Source organism: Xyrauchen texanus, chromosome 31 (assembly GCF_025860055.1).
Source record: "Xyrauchen texanus isolate HMW12.3.18 chromosome 31, RBS_HiC_50CHRs, whole genome shotgun sequence".
NCBI lineage: Eukaryota > Metazoa > Chordata > Actinopteri > Cypriniformes > Catostomidae > Xyrauchen > Xyrauchen texanus.
This window is the reverse complement of record NC_068306.1, coordinates 26,357,315-26,376,116: the sequence shown is the minus strand read 5'-3', so window position 1 is coordinate 26,376,116 and position 18,802 is coordinate 26,357,315. Positions and strand designations below refer to the sequence as shown.

General features: G+C 37.3%; 1 protein-coding gene and 1 pseudogene across 2 annotated transcripts; one reads left to right on the top strand and one right to left on the bottom strand.

The window, feature by feature from the left end:
• The window catches only part of LOC127625390 (retinoblastoma-associated protein-like), a 51,502-nt pseudogene that overhangs the window by 24,125 nt on the left and 8,575 nt on the right, over positions 1-18,802 (bottom strand).
• On the top strand, positions 4,062-6,807 carry LOC127625389 (lysophosphatidic acid receptor 6-like). 2 transcript variants are annotated; one of them, XM_052100666.1, is made up of 2 exons: positions 4,062-4,483; positions 4,835-6,807. In XM_052100666.1, exon 2 carries the CDS (start codon positions 4,866-4,868, stop codon positions 5,736-5,738), a length of 873 nt encoding a protein of 290 aa, XP_051956626.1. In that variant the 5' UTR covers positions 4,062-4,483; positions 4,835-4,865; the 3' UTR covers positions 5,739-6,807. The 2 variants fall into 2 exon arrangements, with proteins under 2 accessions (XP_051956626.1, XP_051956625.1); XM_052100665.1 differs by having other exon boundaries at positions 4,062-6,807.

The following is an 18,802-nucleotide window of genomic DNA, read 5'->3' as shown; positions in this document are numbered from 1 at the left end:
TTCCGATTCCCAAGCTCTTGTTTTGATTCAATTCCAATTTTGATTCGATAAGGTTATATTTCAGTTATAATGTCCCTTTAGCTAACATATGATAGAAATTCTCTCCCAGATAATGCTGTTCATTTTACAGGGAACATTCTAACTATGTACATTATGAAAATCTTAATTTTACCAAATATATTTTATTAGTTAATTGTATTCAGTCAATAAATATTATGTATCATATATCATTTTTTTGTTACATGTTAATTGTTTAACTGCATAATTTGTATGAAAAAGTATTTTCACTGATTTGTTAAACACATGCTGAAAAACAGTACTGTATCTTTAACAAAACTGGCAATTCTGTAGATTAGCACGTTAAGGAGATAGAGTCGAATGGCTTAACATTATCTCTGCTATGCGTGATTAGAATTACATTTATTTAAAAAAAAATGTTTTATTAACAACTGATTTTAAAGAACAGAAAGGGTATTAAAAGAGACAGTATTCAATGACAAATGGGTTGCATGGACTTCGTCTTCGGACAGACATTAAATGGAAAAATTTTTACTCTCAACACAGTGAAAGGATCTCACTGCTGAATCTTCCACCACTATACTAGTACACAATCACTGGTGAGTGAAATATGAACATTTAACAGCCAGCAGAAAAATATATACATTTAAGTTGCTTAGCTTGAAATTTGGTTGTAAATGCGACTGATTTCCTCTCATTGTAGTGGAGGGTTGCACATAAAGGATCGATATCAAGATTGTTTAAATGAAGACTGCAATCCATTGGAAAATCTATATTTTCCCCCACCCCTACTTCTAAAGGCATATGATATTCTTGCGCAGCTCGTGAATAAATGTCATGACATCATATCTCGAGAACCAATGAGGTTTATTGACGTGTCACCATATTGGGGTGACACAAGTCACATGGATGACTTATGACAACTTTGGGAGATTTTTAGGCTTTTAAGTCAAGCACGATCAACTGCTATTGTATTGTAATTTGCATTGCAACATTCTTTAAAGGTGCTTTCACACTAGCGCTTTTGATGCACACCCATGTTTTAATGATGTCAAAGTTCAGTTTGTTTGGATGATGTGAACGTTGTTTTCTGAACTCGGGAGAACACTAGCAAACCACACAGAGTTCGCTTGAAATGGTGGTCTGGGGTACAGTTCATGTAAACTCCAGTATGGTTCGCTGCTTAAATGAATGCAACCGTACCAAATCGCCAAAGTGTACTGCTTGTGATGACATATAATCTGTGTCTTGGCAGGCTCTAATCGTATTTATGGTATTAATGCATTTCTCATATATACTCATCTCCAAATAAATTACCTTCAGAGAGCTGCTCTCATTCTTCACATCTCTTGCAACACATCCATAAAATTGCAGAAGACAAACGCATTTATTGCATCTGTGGCAGACAAACCCAAGTGTTGTTCTGTGTATGAAAAGTTTGGGTGGTAAATCCAAAGAATAGTTTAGCGAAGCTGATATCTTCTTGAGTTACCACCCAGTTACAGGTAACCGCATGTACTCATGTTCATGACACAATTGGACCGTGGTTCAGACCCAAATAATATGATGTGAACAGAGACCAGTTGGGGCAGGGGGGAGGAAACTAACTCCGTCTCGGCCCAAGCATTCGAACGAAGTGTGAAAGCACCCTAAAATATATCCTTTCGTGTTCCACAGAGGAAACTGAGTCATATGAGTTTGGATCAACATGAGGGTGAGTAAATGACTGAATTTTGCTTGGCCCCTAATCATAATCTCTGTTTGCACCCAAAATACTCTAAACCAACTCAAATTATAGTCATTAAATAACTTTAATAAAAGTAAATTGTACAATTCCATAGCTATCATTAAAGATCGCTCCCAATAACAGTAAACTCCCCACTATATTATAGAAATATTCCACATACGCAAAAAGTAATAAATGATAAAAAGAAAAAAGATTTCAACTTTAAAACCTTCAATAAATAAATATAATCAAATCAGTATATAAGTTTCGACTAATGTTTGAGGGTGACAAAATTATGCTGATTCTGACAAGTTCATCAGAGGCTTTTCACAACAATAGAGCAGAGTCACGCGCTGATTCTGGCCACTTTCCCAAGCATGGGTTTTGCAACAAGTTCCAATATTACTATCACTCACATATTTCCTTTCTATCTGAAATTCATTTTATACATTGATGTTGAATGCCCAGCCCAGTTTCAAGGGGTCACTCACAGGTCAGCTGCTGTATGGTTGTGATGCAGGGGTTGGTTCAGTGTTGCCAGGGGCTCTGCTTGTTCACCAGGTCCTTCCTCGCAAGACTGTCTGAGATGGTCAAACAGTGGAGAGTCCTGGGGGGAGAACAAGGTGCTTTGTGTTAGTTACAACACTGGTCTGAAAACAAGAACACCCTTGACACAAATGGAACAAATTAGATGATGATGATTTTCCCACAAGAACAATCTGAAAGGATTAAAGTTTTAATGAGAATTAATATAAAGAATAAATGAGGACGTAATCTTATGATGCATATATCCATATCTTCTGTTGTGCATGTTCAATATGGCACTAGTTTCGTGAAGGAACCCAATGACTTTGTTCACCCAGATATCCTTGATAAAATAAAATAAATAAAAAAACAGTGGCCACTGACCATGGTAGGTTACCGCAAACTGATTGCGATAGTACCTTATACTGTCGAAGTGACCAGTTGGCAGAGGCTTCTCCTGGGACTTGAAGAGTTAGTTCACCCAAAAATAATCATATAATTTACTCTACGTCATACCATCTATGATGTGTATGACATTCTTTTGCAGAACACAAAGATTTGTTTAGAAGAATATCTCAGCTCTGCAGGTTCATTAATGAAACTGAATGATGGCCAGACTTTGAAGCTCCAAAAAGCACAAAAGCGGCAGCATAAAAGAAATCCATACAACTCCAGTGGGTTAATCATAGTCTTCTGAAGCATTCCAATCGGGTTTGGATGAGAATAGCCCAAAATGTATACTTCTTTTTCACTTTAAATCTTGACAACAGTATCCTTGGTGACGATTTCAAGCTCGATTACACATCCTGTAGCGCCATCTAGCACTCTGCGCATGCGTCAAGCACTAGAAAGTGTAATCGAACTTGAAATCATGATCCTGCCTTGAGATTGCAATGACAATATGTTAAGTACAGTGAAAAAGGAGTTCATTTTCAGTCTGTTCTCACCCAAAAATTATTTATCAGCTTTTTGGAGAGTCAAAGGTCTGACTACCATTCAATTGCATTAAAATGACCTACGGAGTATAAATATTCTACTAAAAACATTCATTTGTGTTTTGCAGAAGAAAGTCATACGCATCTTAGATGGCATGAGGGAGAGTAAATGATAATCAAATTTAAATTTTTGGGTGAACGATCACTTTAAAGCCATCTATTATGCAGCCAGCTACAATTTATGTGCATTGTGGGTGAAACTATGAAACTAAAATGTATAATTTTACAAGTGGGGTCAATTTTTAGAAGTGATTTTTTTTCCCTACAATGACTAATGCCCTTGCATTTAAACACATCATTCGACCACCAATCAAACAATTAACTCAAATGCTTCCTTATTTACAACAACAATGTCAGGATTGTTTTATTGTACATTTGGCAGACACTTTTAACCAGTGACTTACAGTTGATAAAAATCAACAATATGTATAACAAAATTATACATTTCATCAGATTTCCCTGGGAATCAAACCCATGACCGTGTTGCTGCTAGTCATCTAACCCCCCCACCAATTATTCAACACCTGTAATATAGTAAATTAAAGTGATTTATGAATGTGTGGGGAACTTAACTTTGTCAGAAAAGTAAGTGATTATGCTGAAACATCTGAGATATCATTTTAAAAGAGCATTCAAATCATTCACATTTAAACTGGTAAAGGCAGCTCATAATGAAAGTGGAAATTGTGTATGCAAGATGAATGGGGGAGGAAATAGACATTTAGAGAGAGGAGGAACTTCAACTATAGCCCCTCCCTCTCACTCCACTTCCAGATATCCACATGAAGTAAAATTAGCTGTGTGAAACCAGAGACTAAACATCAGGTTGGCTCCACAAAGCCTCACAGGATTACAACATAAAATTAGTGACTATGATTAAGACCGAAATTCAGGTACATATGGAAGAGGCAAAGAAGACTAACAAGCCTTAAGTAAAACAGTGAAGGAGCCAAAACAAGGATGCGTAATTTTTTAAGTGGAATTAAGAAGGGTTGGTTTGTGGGAATATCAAGTCAATCCTTTCATTTATGAAGCTAACCAAGGAGATAAACTGGCTTTGGTCCTTTCATTAAACTTCAAGCGTGATGCTGTTTTATTCAAGTCACAAAAGAACTGTGAATATGGAAGAACAAACTTCAAATCAACTTCCTGTGCCAGCAACAAGACAGTAATTCACTAAACCACACAAGCAAAGCATCTACAGTGGGGAAGAGAGAAGGTAAACTGATGTGGTTTGATTAAACAAATGCTTGCGTGTATGTGCTCAATTGCAATTTGACAGTGGGATTACGCAACATATTTCTGAGCTTCCAAACAAGCTGCTTCTTGTGGCAAACCTGTGAAATCTACATTATGTCAGATGCTCACCATTTTTGCTGAATTTATGGATCTTCATGGAACTTAATGTTTTGGTTCTGACTGACTCTGATTTTTCTAACCTGAAGATGAGCGATTCAAATAACTGCACAGGAGATGGATTTAAATACATGTTATATAGCATAGTTTTCAGTATTGTCTTCATTTTGGGGCTGCTTTTCAACATGTTGGCAATGTACATTTTTGTATGCAGGCTAAAAGAGCGCAACGAGACCACAACGTACATGCTGAACCTCGTAGTGTCGGATACACTCTTCGTCCTCAGCTTGCCCTTCAGGATGTTCTACTTCATTAATCAACATTGGCCTTTCGGCAAAGCTCTGTGCAAAATCTCAGTGGTCCTATTCTACACCAACATGTACGGCAGCATCCTCTTCCTCACGTGCATCAGTGTGGACCGCTTCCTGGCGATTGTTTACCCCTTTGCATCTATGACACTCAGGACTAAGCGCAATGCCAGAATAGCCTGTTGTGCCATCTGGGTCCTCCTGATCTCAGGAGGATTACCTGCAGGTTTTCTGATGGAGACCACGTCTTCTCCGAACGGCAAGCATAACTGTTTCGAAAACTACTCTAACTCTCAGTGGCAGTCCCAAGTGTCTAAAGTGGTGGTGTTCATGGAGATGGTGGGCTTCTTGATTCCATTGCTGATAAACTTTATCTGCTCCATGAAGGTCCTGCAGACCTTACGACATCCGGAGAGCCTCAACCGCGGTGGGCATCTTAACAAGGCCAAGATCTTGCGCATGATTGTGGTGCACTTGCTCATATTCTGTTTTTGCTTCATTCCTTACAATGTAAACTTGGTGTTCTACACACTTGTCCGAAGTAAGGTAATTGAAAACTGCACTTTTGAGTATGTGGTCCGGACTATTTATCCAGTCGCATTCTGCATTGCGGTGACCAACTGTTGCTTTGACCCTGTGATCTATTATTTCATCTCCGAGACGATCCAGAACTCAATTAAACGGAAGTCTTATTCTGTCCATAAAAACACAATAAACAACACAATAGATGATGATAGTAATAGAATCGATTCTGTGACTAAAATCACATCTTTACAAGTTAAATTTATCAGTGATGAATCTACTGTGTGACTTGTCAAATGCCAGAGAAAACAATTATATTTGTTATATGCCACTTGAAGAAAATTATATGCTATGAACATTCTCAGTTGTTCGGCCAATGCAAGCAATGGTTTTGAGCAAAGGATACACTGGACTCAAACACCTGACTGATGACTGGTGAAATTTAACACAAAATGTATTAAAGTTTATCTTCTTGGTGCTAACTAATTTGTTTACAATTCAATCTCTACTCTCAATCTCAAAGCTCTAACAGAGAAAGGCTATATAATAGAACTCAAATATTGTTTAGCATTATGTCCATTCATTTTGTTATACATGTAAATCTTTAGTATTAATTCCAATTAGATGTCTAATAATAAATTAAATACCTGGCTTATGTTTCATAATATTCATTAAAGTGACACTAGGGCCTAGTGTCTAAGTGACACAAGGGCCAAAATAAATTGAATAAAAAATTCCCACGAGATGTTCCCAAGTATCCTTTAATGTTAATTTCTCAGCAACTCTGTTTGGATTGCTTTCTGAGTTAAGCCATGATTAAACTAAACAAATTCCATTATATCCAGTCTGAGAACAAACAGTGACAGGAAAAGGGAGTGACGTGTTGCACAGGATGACATGACATTTGCTTCTGTCTACTGATTATATCAGTGTATTCCATTATTTGAAATTAAGCCGAGGACAACCAAGTCTGCAGGGTGTGCTGCTGGGATGTGCAGTAGTTATGATATAATTTCATTTTCATATACAAAATTTAAGTTTTTACTGTTTAAGCTGTATCTGAAAAAAGCATCATCTCCTCATATTTATTGATGTTTATTCTGTAACGTACCATGAGCAAAGTTATGTTCCAGGAGAGGAAAGGGGACTGGATGAGACCTGCTCCATCAACCATACCTCATTCCTGAGATAATCGCATGCCTAGGGGCATGTTTACAAACACTTTCTAAAATCAAGCCGCTAATGGGGGTTTTCAAAGTCTTAGATAGTGGAAACTTTTGACAAAACCTACAAGACGATTTACATATACAAGTAAATAATAAGCGAGAAAAAAATATTTTAAAATATCCATCCATCCATCCATGTCAACGCTATCCTGGTACAGGTCGGGAGGCTGGACCTATCCAGCTAACATTGGGCGAAGGGGGACACCCTGACAGGTCGCCAGTCCATGCAGTATTTTAAAATATATTTAAAAAAATAATATACACTGAAAAAGAGCAGATTGCCACACACCATTCATTACAAGTTTTATGTCACGGTGTATTGTCCTCTAGTGTTATAATATCCTCACCATCTTAATACAAAACTGTACAATTGACCATTGTACCAAGCAAACAATTTCCTACATGGCTCCACTTGTGTTATGTCTCTTGTATCACTTGTTGGTCTCTTCTTACAGAAAAAAAAAATATATATATATAAAAAAAATAAATAAATAAAAGAATAAAAATAACAACTTGCTTGTTTTTCTGATTTTGTTTTTTGGATATTACTCCTCATTTCTCTCGATAGAAATGAATAGGTAATTATGGTTAACGGGATTTGTTTTCCCCATGCTAAACCTTGACCACAGAGGCAAGTCTGTTTAAAAGCATTACATTCTTAATCCCCAATACTTGCAACATTCACTTGGCTCAAATACACAAGATCAACAACAATAATAAGGACAGGCAAGAGACCCTAACAAGCACAATTAAAGCTTTTAATCTGATCACCCAAGTGAAAGTTGTGATTGTGATCTCACATAATTATCATTAAGATGTGTCTGATTCTAAACAAGTCCTTACATGGAAATCACTTACGGAATCAGATGCTAGCCAAGAATTCCAACCTCCAAACCAAGAAGTACATACAGAGACCAACTAAAAGTTCAGCTGTACTTAATTTTTAAATGTGCTGAAACAGGTGTCATTCTGAAAAAAAAAAAAAAAGCCCAGCTTGACAAATCTAAAGTAGAGCCGGCACAACACATTACCGGACTGACACAGACAAGTAAAAGCAAGCCACTTAAGTGTCTCTTTATTACTTCCATAGGAGAATCGACCAGTTATTAAATCCAACAGTTCACTTACTTTTTCCACAGCACTGTGAATGTTTAATGGGATGTATTCAATAAAGACATGAAAGATTTTAATTGTTTGTGTGTTGTTAGCTTAAGCACAATTGTGTTTGTGTTTACTTGTGACTTTGATGAAGATGAGATAACATTTTATGACCATATATTGCAGAACACCAGCAAATTCCAAAGGGTTCACATACTTTTCTTGCCACTGTAGTTCTAAAAAAAAGTAATCTTATGACTACAAAAAAGGAGTAACTGTGTAAAATTTAAATATGGTATAATTCTCAAATGTTTTAGTTTTCTCTGGCGATGTCTTGTGCATACGCTAAATGAAGTGTACAAATTTGCTATCCTGACCTGAACAACTATATTAGCGCGCGATCACACACACACACGCGCCGCGCACGCACACACACACACACGTTTGTGCAGCTATCCTTATGAGGACTCTCCACAGATATAATTATTTTTATACTGTACGAACTATAGATTCTATCCCCTAACCCTCAAAAAATTTTCTGCATTTTTATGTTTTTTAATTATGGGAACAATTGAAATGTCGTCATAACCCACATTTATAGCATAATATCCTTGTAAATACCAGTTTGTACCCTTAAAAAATTTCCTCAAACCACCCACACGCACATCTTAACATTTATATGGCATATACCCACATACACACGGACTCTCGCTTATTGATTTAGTGTAACAATATATAAGGTGTGAAGATCAGTTAAGACAGATTTAAAAATACGTTTTGCTCAAGCTTGACAATGAACATCGGGCATTTTCAATGAACTAAGGAAGATCATAGACAAAGAAAAGTTAGAAATGTGGACGAGGCCAAGTGAAGCAAATAGAGCATGGTAAGTTGGTTCATTCAATGTGCATGATTTCTGAATTTGAATGCTATCTACCTCAATTTAAGAATGCTTTGTCCTCTGAGCACTCAAAGTAAAAATAAAACATTAAAAAAACAATATATTTTCCCTCTGCCTGAAACAACCTACCACTATGTATGCATTTTTAATACACAAGGTATATATAAACTGTATATTGATACATGCTTATGAAACACAAATTAAGTATGCATAGCTCATCAAAATGATTTAAACTTCTATACACAATATTCAGATTTTTTTATTATTACTGGCAAATAAAATTAGCAAAAATGTGAAGTCTTGGCAAAACACTTCATATTGTGGCATGACATCAATTTTATACAGATTTTTTACTTTATATTTTTATAATGTTAAACCAAACATTTCTGAGCATTTCCTTTAGTTTAGCATTTATAATAATTTGGGGGTAATTGAACATTCTTAAGAAATATTTAACATGTATATCACAATGTTTTTGCATAACAGTCCCATGGAACATTAATAATCTTTGCAGTTCCGTTTTCATAAAGCCTGAATATATAGACACAGGCATACTGGCTGATTATGATGAGGTGAGAGCAGATGGTTTATGGTATATGAAGAGGAAGCTCTGACTGAAATAGAAAATGTCCTTCTATGGTTATAGTTGCCTGTATGAAGTACGTCTATGAGACGGGTGTCATTCAATAGGACTTGCGCTTATAATGAACTAAAGAAAATGGCAAACACACTCATAGCTTGTAGTACCACGGTGCTTTAAACATTAAGCCGCAGAAACACTTCACAATTCTGGCTGCTTAACAATTCCTTTAGTACTTTTGAGCCTTGAGGGAGCACTTGCTTGAGCTCAACTATATTATAACATATATATTTTGTTTATATTTCTTAAAAACACAAATACTACAAGCCAATGCAATTATTGGTACTTTTATTACCATTTATTACAATAAAGCTCTTTTCTGAATGTGTAGTTTTAATTACAAGTTGTATGAACAACTAGTCAATAATTACACTTGTAAGAGCATTAAGTAACAGTAACGAGCATAATCAGAAAATGCCCAGGCATCGTGGCATTTCAGACACATGCCTCGAACTTTCACCAGCACTGCCATCTACATGGTCAACCTGGTTGCTGCAGATATCTTCTTCACGAACTCCCTTACTCTGCGCATCTATTATTACCACAACAATGTCACCACCTCTAGCTACACCAGTGACTGGTTTCCAGGAGCAGCTGCTTTCTTCCAAGTAACCTTCACCTTGAAGTACATTTGCAATATGGAGTAAACTTTTTCCTAGTTTGTACATTGCAGTGGTCCACCCTCTATTGCAACACCCAAGGAGGGTCTGTACGGCCTGCAATGTCAATGCTGGGATCTGGTGCCTGGTTCTCAGCTTGATTCTGCCCTACCTGTGGTCAGCCACATCCCAACGGCACCAGCCTTGCCTCCTGGATCCATCCAGACGACACCTTACTGTAATCCTAGCAGTTCTCAGCTTGGTTCAAATTGTCTACCTGTCACCTGCACTGCTGCTGCTTCTCAGATACTGCAGTATATTACACATGCTCTGCAGGCTACCACATCAAAGAAAAATCCTCCACCGATGCACACTTACCATCACCTACTGGGTCCTGGGTTTCTTCTTTCTCCCCTTTACGCCTTATCACCTTAACCTACTGGGTTACACCCTCACACAGGTGGGGATTGTGCACTGCTTGGCTCAAGTCACTAAAGCACTGCATCCTGTTTTGCTCTTGCTGGCAAGCACCAATTTCTGTCTCAACCCCCTCATTTACTATTTCTCCAGCAGCCTAGTTCACAAAGAGATCACCAGAAGTACTTACCTGTAGGAATGTGCAAAATGACATATTTCCAAAATCGACAAGACGGTTGGTTGCCTGAACGACTTAATGACTAAATGTTCTCAATGGAATAGTTCACCCAAAAATGAAAATTCTCTCATTATTCACTTACTCTGATGCCATTCTAGACGTGTATGACTGTCTTTCTTCATCAGAACACAAATTAAGATTTTTAGAAGATAAAGCTCTGTCAGGTCCTTGTAATGCAATTAAATGACTCCAGTTGATCAATGAATGCCTTATGAAGCGAATCGTTTGGTTTATGTAAGAAACAAGTTGATAAATAAAACATTATTAATTTTAAAATCGCTTCCGTCCAGGGCTCTGATGTTGTATGAATTGGCCGAACTATCACGTGACATTCTTTTTCTGTTGTAAATAAGCGCTGCTTCCGAATTCACGCAACACGTCAACAGCTGGCAGGACGTGCTTTTTAAAAGTTAATAACATTTACATTTTTTTTACATTTATTTGCTTCAGAAGACATTAATGAATTGACTGGAGTCATGTGGATCACTTTTACGATGCCTAAATGTGACTTTTGAACCGTCGAATTGCTGGCACCAGAGTACTTGCATTCCACTGAGCTCCATTTAGATTTAGTTGAGCGCAAGGTTGAAAACTAGGAAATAGCTGTGCTTGCTAAACAGGTGTTTCAATGAGTGAATGAATGACCCAACCAACATAAATGGTATATCGAGCATATGCATATTCTTGGTCACTGTCATGTTATAATCTACACTTTACTCACCGCTCTCCATGCAAGACTCTCCATGATGACATGTTCACAGTGCTCCAAGTGCTTCATCATGTCATGTTTCAGGGTGGGCTCAGCTTTAATGAAGCTCTCTATCACCTTGTAGAAGTCAAAAGCGTGCAGCTGGAAGACATCCAAGATCCACGGAAAGCACAGATCAGTTTCTGTGGAATCACTGGCACCACAGCCTCGGCCAAAGCCTCCATTCTTAAGGGAGTTTCCTAGAACAGGAAATTACACATGCTGATAAAATGTACGCAAAGAAGACAATTCTGTTATAAATGCTATCTAAAACATAAGAAAGATTCAATTGTCTGTTTGCATAACATGAGTGTTCAATGTCATGGCAAAGGTGAAAAAGGATGACCAATAAACATGCCAATTTTAAGTCTGCTCAATATACACTACTACATACCAACATAAGTAGCCAAAACAACTTCCAGGGCACATGCCAGCAAAGAGGTATGAAATACTGAATTGTTGAGAAGTTTACTAAAATAGAAGACACATGATACATTGTCAATGCATAATTTATAATAAAAACAAAAATGTTTAACAGCAATGATCTGATAAGTGGCAACTTCTGCTTTGATAAGATATTTCTACAGGTTTTACCTGAAGTTCTGCACTGATAATCTCTTCTCCTCCTAAACAAAAAAATAGGTGATCACCAAAGAGGATGTACCAGTGACAATATGACTGCAAGCATGTAAAATGTACTTCAAAGTTTTATGAAGGCTTACCGATTTAAGCATTGACTCCATGACTTTGTTGTAGAGTTGGACACCAACACTAAAACGCTGCAACGCATAAAAAAAAGGTATATTTTGTACTGTAATACAAAAGCTAACATTTCAGAAGGTAGCTCACTTTGAAGAAGGCTAATACATATGTAGGGGAGACCTGCAATGTGAGGCTGCAACTGTAGCAATGGTAATGATTCTGAATAACAAAATATTAAAGCTGTAGGATTTATTAATTTGAGGTGTGCAGTTATTTGAGATACAGTGGATAAATTCTATTCTTTAGAAAGTGTAACAGTTGCCCCAACCACTGGTTCATGATGTTATATTTTGATTTCTTGTAGTAAATCCAATCTTTATAGTCTTTCTTTTTAGCATTTTCTTAAAAAAAAAAAAAGCTACATTTTCAGGTCTCCCCTACTCTAATCTAGGGTTTATTTTTCTGGCAGTACCTTTCTGCCTAGCCCCTCACATCGCTGGCATACCGCCTGTGCAAACCTCTGGCTGAAGACCTGACACAGCTCCTCAACCCTCTTTGTGATATCTTCTGAGGGGTCCACAGTGCAGTTCTGACAAGTAACATTCAATTATACACTTTCTTATTTATCTGCTTGTTTTTAAATATGTAACACTTCAATATCGGACTGGTTATTCCATCAAGGAGAAAAACGGAATGTCCTTGTTCAGGGAAATACCTTGAAATAGACTTGGAGATAGCTTGAGAGCTGGTCACTGGTTGAGTTAAGATCAACTCTGAGCTGATGTATGGAATTCATAGCAGCTCTGCAAAAAAAACAAAAAAAAAAAACAAATGGGAAATGACAAATAAATATAAAAAGCAGTAGAGGGGAGGTGGCATGGTTTGAATTGAGAACATATTGATAAGACACTCTTGCTCAAACACAAATTATTATGTGCCAAATATCAATCAATATAAGGTGTGTAGGGTTCTCTGAAAATAAAGCAGCACCCAAAAGAAGTTTTGAGATTTAGGGGCCATGTGAAAACATAAAAAGCAGATCTCAGAGGGGTTTCCATCATGTGAGCGGAGTCATAATAATGCTGTATTACAAAACAACAGTGTAAACATAATCGTATTCACACTAATGCGGCAAACACTCCTTCCTGCAGTCACTGCAATCAAAACAACCTTGAGCTCAACACTCTAAAGACAGTGGAGACTTCAGGAAGAACTCAGCCTCACCTGCCCCCATCACTCTCTGTGACTCCACAATCGACACTGTGGAGTCTTTCCGCTTCCTGGGAACTATCATCTCCCAGGATCTCAAGTGGGAGCTGAACATCAGCTCCCTCATCAAGAAAGCACAACAGAGAATGTACTTCCTGTGGCAGCTGAAGAAATTCAACCTGACAAAGACAATGATGGTGCACTTCTACACAGCCATCATCGAGTCCATCCTCACATCCTCCATCACTATCTGGTATGCTGCTACTACTACCAAGGACAAGGGCAGACTGGAGCGTGTCATCCGATCTACAGAGAAGGTGATTGGCTGCAATCTGCCACCGCTCCAGGACCTATATGCCTCCAGGACCCTGAAGCGTGCTGGAAAGATTGTGGCTGATCTCTCCCACCCCGGCCACAATCTCTTTGAGACACTCCCCTCTGGCAGAAGGCTGAGGTCCATCAGGACAAAAACCTCATGCCACAAGAACAGTTTCTTCCCATCCGCCACTTGCCTTATCAACAAGGCCCGGTACCCACCCTGACACTCTCCACACTACACGCCACTGTACTTACTCTGCTGTACTGCTCTCTTTTATTTTTATTCTCACTTTTAATATATACTGTGTGGACCTATTTATATTGCTTATATTTTAATACTTGTTTCTTATATGTAGAGAATGTGTGGCACGCGCCTACAACACCAAATCAAATTCCTTGTATGCGTAAAAAACGTACTTGGTAATAAAGCTTTTTCTGATTCTGATTTGGCAAACATTACACATACTATTGATTGTGGGTGGGCAACAGGTGAAATAATAAACCAGTAGAAAATAGTTAAGCACAGCATTGTTTCTATCAGGGCATTCACTTAAATTCTGGGGGCCCAGGAGTAAAATGTATTGGGTGTTTCACAATTTAAAGAGACAAACACCGAGAGACAAACAAATGTGACATTTCGAGCCACATGCTCTTCATCAGACTCGAATCTGATATCACCCACTCTTTCTAAGGATATATTTTTATATATTGTAGTCTGCATTCCTGTTGATGAACAAGAGTAAAAATTTAGGTTTTGGGTACTAACAGAAGATATCTATACCTGATTGGTGTCTGTGGGACTGGACACCCTCTTCACACTGATTCTTTCTTGAAGTCATTTCAACTTTTGTCCTACAAGGAAATTGATTGTTGACATTTAGAAAAATGAAGCCATGAGTGTGACCTATTAATTGTAATTGGCACATAATACTCACACTTCTGTTTTGTTTGGGGAAAGTGTCTCATCATCATCTAAGAACAACCTGGCATCAAAGTCCCTGTTTTTGTAGTACAGCTCTTCATACTGTTTGGAAAATGTTTCCATCTATAAGAAAAACACAGAAAAACAGGAGACCAAAAGCATTGTTATTATTTAGACTGAGGGTGAAAGATTATTTGAAGGTAAATGTGTATTGTGTTGCTGTTATTTTATTCAGATACTGCTGAACCTGGACTAACATTTCTAATTATCACCATACAAACATAGAATTCATAAAAACGGTGGACATAGTCCAACCCTTAACAACTGCTATAAAGCACAATATAGACAGGTCCTATTTCATTGTGTACTAAAAGCAATCAAAAGCACTGACTCACAACAAATATTAACCATGTACTTTACACTGTACAGTGCAAAATTAATCTTTGAATCAATATTCTGAGATGGGCAAAACCTAATGGGGATTTTGTTACTTTAAACAGCCTGTAGCTCTCCATGGCACAACAAACCTCACAGATACTGTATACATGGCATCTGAGCAGCTGACAGAATTTATTGGTCAGGATGCTATTTGTCACTTTAAAAACCATGTAAGCAGAGACAGCATTATAAGATCACCAATTTAACATTAAAGAAGGAATACAGGATTTATAACACGGAAATAATTAAAGAAACAGGAATCTCTGCCTGTTTCTAGCTATGGTATGACTTCAGAAGATTTGGAATATAGTGTTTAAGTCATATAGGCCACTTATACTTTTAGCTCATAGAAGGCAACATAACACAGTATAAACAGAAGCTGCTTATGTTAAATGTAATTTATGGTATTTTACACACCAGAGGAAGCTCTTGGAGTCCTGAAAAACCCACAGAGTCCAGGAACGCATAGAAAGTAGTCTGGTAAACATTTCTCACCTGTAACAGACATTAAAATGAACTATGGATGATGAGAAGAAAACAAGATCCTCACCACACATGTGATAAGATATCTTTTCACGCATGATCATTCAAACAAGTTTTCCACTCAAGAGCACAGTCTGGGTTTTATGCAACTATGTTATCAAGGACATGCTTATGCAATAAGGTTTAATTTCTAGATGCAAGCTGTTTTGGAAGTCAAACATTAGATGATAGGATTGTGAGCGAATGGAGTGCCAACCTCATCCACATTGCAGTCGACCCCCTTGCAAAGTGTCTCCAGTAACTGCAGGTCCATCTCTGGAGGACGAGGTTTGGCTTTGCCCTGATTACGTCTGGACGTCCTGGTTAGAGGACTCAGGATTGATGCACTAACTGCTGACTCTGTAATAAAGAAAGAACAACAAATGCCGCTTGTAGAATTTCCTCAAATATGAGGGTGATGTAGCGTAATGGTTAAAAGAAATGGGCTGATAACTATCCTTGAGATGTCACTATAAAGCCCTTGAGGACAAAAGTAATGTAGACTGTCCCCATAATTTAAGATGTGGCTGTTCTTTGGTGGCATCACAGATGGAAGTATAGAAGCATGTCTTCTTGACATTCACAGGTCAAAGTTTGCCAAACTTTAACCTTTGTCCACAGTGGAATGTGACATTTCTTCACACGTGCTTGTGTTTCTTGTCTCCTGCGTACAGCAGATACCAAAACGTACAGAATTGTATTTTTCTAATTGTCCTAAGTATTCTATATTTTTAAAGGCCACATTCACACTAATCGGTTTTCATTTTCAGTTTTCTAACGTCATTGTTTTCCAAAGTATGCGGTAATGGAAAGCATTTTCAAAACACAAAATTTTTAAGTTAACCCTCTGGGTTCTGAGGGTGTTTTGGGCCCTGGAGAAGTTTTGACATGCCCTGACATTTGTGCTTTTTTCAGTTGCTTAAAAACATATTAATGGCTAAAGTCTGATAACACTGTATTCAGCACAAACTGGGCTACAAAAATATGTTAGCAACATGTATGTACAGGTTTGTATTTCTGAGAAAATAACGTTTATGCGTGGTTTTTTAAAAAACAAACATTTTAAGTCATTGAAATAAGGCCATATAACACATACTAAAACATTTGTCCACAAGACTTTTGAGAACTGGATCTTGTAGCCTAGAGTATTTATACAAAATGATGTGAACACCATCCTGATCACTCATTCATCCAAAACAATATACTAATTTAACTTTTGCAAGACAATTTTAGTGTTGAAATGTAATATGCGAGGAGGAATATGGATTGTAATTCACACCTGAGGACACAAAGACCCCTCCCCTGGGCCTATCAATGAGGAATGTGACAGAAAGAGAATGAATGTGAGGAGACTTAATGATCAAAATCAAGTTTTAAGTTAAAAGAAGTAATCTGACTGTACATCTTCTTTAAATAAAGACTTTACTTAATTTTAGACCTGCTCTACCATTTAAAAGAAGTCTCTTCTGCTCACCAAGACTGCATTTATTTGATCCAAAATACAGTAAAAACAGTGATATTTTGAACTATTTTTACAAATTAAAAGAACAGTTTTATATTTGAATATATTGTAAAATGCAATTTTTGATCAAAGCTGAATTGTCTTTCATTAATGTAGTCTTCAGTGTCACATGATCCTTCAGAAATCATTATAAGTTGGTAATTTTCTAATATGGGCATATTTAAAGTGCATTTTACTCATTTAACCTGAACACATATTTGCAAGCACAAGCTTTGTTGATGATAATGATGTTGTTGATGTTGATGATAATGAGGCAGCATAAACACTAGATAACATATATTCTAAACATTCATATTATTTTTATATCATATTACATATCATATTTATATCATACAGCATACAATTTAAATACCTGCTTTAGCCAAAACAGCATTTAAATGTAACTAAAACTTGCTTATTAGGAGTCATGTTTCAAATGTCAATACTCTGAATCCTGGCTGGCAAGTCTGTAAACAGTCCCACTAGTAAAATATGTACATGTTTATATAAAATAGCATGTCAACTAATGAAAACTAAATGACTTACTCGTTCGAAATTGTATCCTCGGCTGGATCAAGTCTCTCTTCAATATACAAATGTTCATCGGAGTTCCCGCTCTTCTTCTGAGGAAAATGTTAACTCTTCCTTAATATCCTGGAGTTTCCTTGCCTGTGTATCGTTACAAACACGCGGAAAAATTAATGAATTGTGTTTAAATCAAACCTCACTGTCGGGGGCGTTTACCATATGCCTTGTTCGTCTCAGCACATTAGTGTATGAATGGCGCCCTCTGCTGGTGGGTGTGATCACAGAGATAATTAGATGAACCAGTAAAAAAATGTACAGCGCTTTGTTATATACGGATTACATTGCAGGAGAAAATTTGTTTTATTTAAAAGTAGTCATTTTAAGCTTTCTTTAGACATATGTTTCACGTTTGTGTGATAAGTATTCGCAGAGCTACAGTAAATTTTAGTGACGTGTTTCAGAAATATGCTCATGAACACAGAGACAGGTAAAAGCTCACCCTTTTTATTTCTTTTATTTTACAAAAGCACAAGGTTTTGTTGTAATTGTGAGTGTACACAAATAAAAGTAGACCCTTTATGGTCTCTAATGATGTCTTACACTTATCTTTATGCCCCAAAATGATGGAGTATTTTAAGCTGTTTCCGCTGAAATTACAAAAATATCCAGCAGGACGCGCCTGCGCGTCCGTCGACCCCAGAGGGTTAAGGAAAATGCCATTCTAGCGTGGATGAGAGGCATAAACATAGTAGCACTTTTATATAAGAAGGCCCAGAGGATGTCTGAGAGTCTAGTTGATTCTGTTAATCTACTAAATATTGAAAGAGAAGAAAAACATCCCTCTTATCATTGAGGATGATAACAATTTGTATACGCTCATTGCTTGCTTACATGGACATCAGAAAAGCTGTTTATTGCGAGAAAGCTGCTTTAAGGATCAGAATTGGTGCATGCATGTACATGAGCTGTGTTAGCGGCTATCTCTTTAATTCCGTATACATGCGGCTCGGACGATAAGTGGCTTTCTCCACAGCAACATAATTTTCCCATAACACTTGTGTAAATAACAAATATGGCATCCGAAGAAGACTTCACTATTATATTCCCCTTTGCTTTATTTCCATATATTCCAGAGTATTCTATCACGACCTGCAGCATAATTGCACTGCAGTAGTGGGGTTTCCTCTTGCGTATTCCCCCAATGTATGAGCGCACAAACATGAGGGACCGTCAATAGTTTACATCGGTGTGAATAAATGGTATAGATTATAGTGTATATGCTTTTTTTCCACTGTACTCCCAGAAATGTTGAATTATTCCAACTGTGTTAACTTGTTGTTGGGCT

Excerpts from the sequence above, each read along its gene's own strand:
- LOC127625389 (XM_052100665.1), top strand. The coding sequence starts at position 4,659 with ATGGAACTTAATGTTTTGGTTCTGACTGACTCTGATTTTTCTAACCTG.